A 5,222-nucleotide genomic window follows, 5' to 3' on the forward strand; every position below is an offset into this window, starting at 1 on the left:
AGACAATTCCCCTTGTTATGACATTCATGGATGAAATTGAATTTTTGGATCCACAACGAGAAAGTACACCCTTTACTAAACACAATTTCTTCAATCTATAAATACTCACAAACACAACACGTATACTTTCGTTTTCATATAAAAAATAGTTATTAGTAAGTAATAGGAAGCACGAAAAGAAGAGCATAGTGCATGATATTTATGTTTTATATTAGTGTTACGAGTGCTTTGAAGATAATTAATTTGAAATTCTTTTAGTGTGTCTGGACAATGTGTATTATAATGTGGTATAATTCCAAAGTGAAGTTGTATCATGGCAATTACTCATAATAATATAAAGACGTTAAATAATGAATATATTAATTAGTTTATGGGTTAATTTAAAGTTATTTTTATAAAGTTTTTATGAATTACTTAAAGGTGAAGTATTGCTTATAATTAATGATATTAAAGTGAAATTTATGATATATTTAGTAAATAAGTTTATATATTCAAAGATAACATAAATATAAACTTAAGCATCACTATAAATTGTATGAACTTTGTAAGTTTAAACATTACTTAAAGGTGAACTTAAATGAGTAACTTATATAATTATCTATCCGTTTAAGTAAGGTGAACTTAAATGCATGACTAATGTAGTTATTTTGTTTGAATCCATTGATTTTATCAAAACATTAATGTATGAGATTATATATTGTTTCCAATTTTCATGAATTTATTATGTTTGAGCAACAACGTGGTCAGATTTAATGGCCCAAATTATATTAGTTAAAACAAATTTAGTTCCAATTGGGTGTGTTAGACTTGGATATGACTATTATTATGGTTGAAATACCCGCAACCATTACAAAGACCTGTACAAGTGATGAAAATTCACTTTATGAGGCTTGACATAAGTCTAATAAGTTGACCTTAAACTTGATGTGGATGTCCATAGCAGAGAATATAAAGCCTTCTATGCCTAAAACGGAAAATGGAAAGAAATTCATAAAAATGATTAAGGAGTACTCACACTCAAACATAACTAAAAAGTCTATTATAGGAACTTTTATGAGTAAGCTGAAAACTAAAAAGTTTGACGGGTCACAACCCATCAATGATCTTGTAACTGAAATAGCTAATATAATGGCAACGTTGAAGTCAATGTGAATGGAAGTGAATGAGTCTTTTCTAGTACATTTTATCATGAACTCTATTCTTCCTGAATTTGACAAGTTTTAGGTGAATTATCACACTCTTAAGGATAAATGAAACTTTCAAGAAATCAAAACCATGTTGGTATAAAAGGAAGGGAGGTTGAAGAAAATGAAAGATCATTCTATCCATTTCACAACTTATGAAGGTGCTAGCTTCAGCAAAACAATTCACGAAAAAAGAACAAGAAGGACAAAGCCCCAATAAAAGTGTATAAGGACAATATCCAAAAGGACCATAAATGTTTATTTTACAAGAAAGTGTGTCACTTCAAGAAAGATTGTCCGAAAATAAAATCTTGATTCGAAAAGATATTTAGGATTGAAAACAATATTTTTCATTTCTACAAACTTCCATACTATTGTGGTTTTGGTACTTTATTGGATGATTTATATTGTTTAAATCTTGATGTTAATTTTTCTAAATTCTTATTTAATGTTAAACATGTTATCGGTAGTAAATGTAGTGTATAAAATGAATATTTTACTTTGTTATGATATAAAAAATTGGGATACCAAAGTTAAGTAAGTCATTCAGTGAAATTTTTCTTCTATTTTTGTTTACTTCATTTCATATTCTACTTTATTGTATTTATTTTATCGTTAGGATTCGCTTTCCATTCTTCTTATTTATCTACGAAAACAAGTGAAATGCAAAGTGTTGATAAAAAAATGTGCAAATTTTTTGAAGCTCACAAGGAAACAAGCAAAAAAGAATACCCTATTTTCTCTTTTTGTTAAATTCATCATCCCATTCACAATTTGTGATTTTGAATATGCATCGTTCTAAAATAAACAACCCTACACTCTCATAATCATTGTGGATTTTTAAATTTTGGTGTGGTTGCAAAAGATGATTTCCCAACATTAGGAAACATTTTACGCTGATGTTTCTAAGGAATTTCTACATATAAAAAAATTCACTTATAAAAATACACAAATATAATCATAGTATCCAAAGCTACAATAAGTTGTGAGAGGATGAGAGTCATGTTAAAGTAAAAAAGTACGAGAACACATTGATAATAGTTAAACAATAGAACGTAAATTAAAAATACAAGGAATAATGTTAAAAAGGATTCAACATAAGAGAAAATACAGATAACACTAAAATAATAATTTGTAATGTTGTAAAAGTGGTGAAATAAAGCCTATGTAAATTGCATAAATTATTCAACCATTTGATCGTTTTTAATTATAAATTTTTTAATTAAATTTAAATTTTCTTTGCATACATAATATATATAGAAATTTATATTTATTTAAAATTGTTTGATTACTTATTTAAGTAAACGAAATATATTTTTTCAAGATATATTATAATATGAATCACTCAATTATATTTTTTTTAATACAATTTGACATACAATCAATATATTGTTAAAATTCAACGTTTATATTAATTTAAATGACATTCTACATAAAGTTATTGAATAATGTAATAATAGATATGGTTTATATTAATAATTTTTTAAAAAATATTACACAATTCAGTGATTATTTAATATATTAGAATAATAATATTTTTCAGAATATATATTAAAATATGAATCTTCATAAAGAAAAAGGGGGTGAGGAAAGAAAAAACTGGATGATAGAAGCCCTTTTAAGTGGTTTAATTTTACGGGCTCGACCCGTTCTAATGCACTTAGGTCATAGATATTTAACGGACGGCTGAGATCTGTCTCATTGGCTTAAGGAGGTGGTGTCTATAAAAGTTATACGAGGAACCCAAACCCTAGCACTTTGCTACTGCGCGCTTCGATGGGTATTTTTTTCTTCCTATCTGTTTTCTCCCTTTGTTACCACCATTCGGATTGGTTTCCTGATGAATGTGTCCGTTCGATGTGCTGTTTTCAATGTGAATCTCTGTTCATAGTTTTCACTGTGACGGTCGTGTATGGGAAAGTGAAAATGGCCCTTGTCTCATTCCTTCTTGGAAGTTTTGCGGATATGATAGGAATGCGCTATTTTTTTTGGGGTTACGAATGCTTGTGTTTCCTTTTCATTTTTGGTTTGGTTTGGTGTTGATATAATTTTGATTAATTGGACTGACTAGATTTTATATTCTATGATGCTATACATTGGTGATAATTGACAATTTTAGACTTAACTTTTCCGTTATCGACCTCGATGGAATGAATGATTAATAATGTGTGTTTGGTTCATGTTTTTGTGTGGAGATTTGCTTTCTGTTCTTATTTGGTTCTTTAAGGCTTATGTTTGTGGGTTATGCTGGATTAGCTTGTTCTCATAGCATTTGGTAGACAGGTGCGTTTCCGCTTTTGGCGTGTTCCAATTGTTGAGTTGTGTTCTTTTATGTTGCAATAGGTGCCTACAAGTATGTCTCCGAGCTTTGGCGCAAGAAGCAGTCTGATGTTATGAGATTCTTGCAGCGGGTGAGGTGTTGGGAATACCGCCAACAACCATCAATTGTGCGTCTGACAAGGCCTACTCGCCCAGACAAGGCTCGCCGCTTGGGTTATAAGGCCAAGCAGGTGGGGAAATCTGTATATGTTTTCTTTCCGTTCATTTTTTCATTGGGAAACTTGGAATCGTTTATCAATAAATAAACGACATTTTTAACTGGATGGATACAAAATTGTGGAACTTCTTTGTAATTCCTTTAGGTCGTTTTCTTATTTAGATGTTCTTGGAAAATGTGAATAGCATAGTTATGTGTAGTTAGGTTAGTTATATTTCGAACTACGATGAAACAACATTTTGAATAATAGATAGCGTAGTTTGGTAAATTTCGAAGAAGTTATAGAACACGATGTGCCTATATTGAAAAGTTTGTCTGGATGAATTTATATTTTTTGTTGTTGAACTGCCATATTTACCAATGATCTGATGCATATTTACCAATGCCATATTTTTTTGGTCATCTGACGCTGTTGTTTTTCTTCTTGCCAATTGTAGTTTTCGTTTTTTACATTAATTGTTACTTAAATAGTACATAGATTTTTTCTACCGTGCGGCACAAACCTTTTTCATTACTATCATCTAGGCCAGTCCATTTAGTGGAGCTGCCTCAGCATGCTTCGCTTGAATTGTGATTGTGATTATAGTATTGGTGTTATTCCAGGGTTATGTGGTTTACCGTGTGCGTGTTAGGAGGGGTGGCAGGAAGAGACCAGTTCCCAAAGGTATTGTTTACGGTAAGCCAACCAACCAAGGTGTTACTCAATTGAAGTTTCAACGCAGCAAGAGGTCCGTTGCTGAAGAGCGAGCTGGAAGGAAGTTGGGTGGCCTCAGGGTCCTCAATTCTTACTGGGTGAATGAGGTTAGTTAACATATTATTCCATTCGTGTAAAGTGGAAGCTGCTTATAGGTTGCTGATTGGTTATTGTGATGTTGTTCCTGTGTTACAGGACTCAACCTACAAATATTTTGAGATCATTCTGGTGGATGTTGCCCACAGTGCTGTAAGAAATGATCCAAGAATTAACTGGCTCTGCAATCCAGTCCATAAGCACAGGGAACTTCGTGGCCTCACTTCTGCTGGGAAAAGTAACAGGGGTTTACGTGGCAGAGGACATCTATACCACAAGAACCGTCCATCACGCAGGGCAACCTGGAAGCGAAACAACACCCTTTCTCTTCGTCGTTACCGCTGATTTTATTACTGTATTGTTATCTTGCTTCATTTTCTGAAAATTTGGAGTGCATTATAAGACTATAGGAAATTATCAGTTTTGAACGCCTCATCCTTTTTTCAACCCCGAATCCCGTTTTAGTAGCTAAACTGGAGAGATTAATGATGTCAGATTTTTGCTATTTGTTGGTATTGTTTGTTATTGATTTTGTGGTACCTACATCTTTGCAGTTCTCGTGCTGTGATTACTTTTGGAGTTCGTTTATGTTTTTGTTTGGTGTTGGCAATTTTACCGTGAGCTATGACCGAGATGAAAAAAAATAAAATCATAACCGTGGAACGCTTTTTTTTCTGAGTTGGAAAATCTTATGTTTTAACGTATTTGTCTGCTATTGATTCCTGTACTCTTGCAATAGTTATAACCTGTA

The 5,222-nt window shown here is 31.9% G+C and overlaps 1 protein-coding gene across 1 annotated transcript; it reads left to right on the forward strand.

Moving 5' to 3' along the window:
• The first annotated feature begins 2,839 nt into the window (after positions 1-2,839).
• Positions 2,840-5,014, forward strand: LOC124821907 (large ribosomal subunit protein eL15z). Its single transcript, XM_088104823.1, has 4 exons — positions 2,840-2,964; positions 3,528-3,694; positions 4,285-4,482; positions 4,571-5,014. The coding sequence occupies exons 1-4, from the start codon at positions 2,961-2,963 to the stop codon at positions 4,814-4,816; spliced, it is 615 nt and encodes a 204-aa protein (XP_087960949.1). The 5' UTR covers positions 2,840-2,960; the 3' UTR covers positions 4,817-5,014.
• The last annotated feature ends 208 nt before the right edge of the window (positions 5,015-5,222 follow it).

Source organism: Vigna umbellata, chromosome 1 (assembly GCF_029865625.1).
Source record: "Vigna umbellata cultivar VRB3 chromosome 1, Vumbellata_1.0, whole genome shotgun sequence".
NCBI lineage: Eukaryota > Viridiplantae > Streptophyta > Magnoliopsida > Fabales > Fabaceae > Vigna > Vigna umbellata.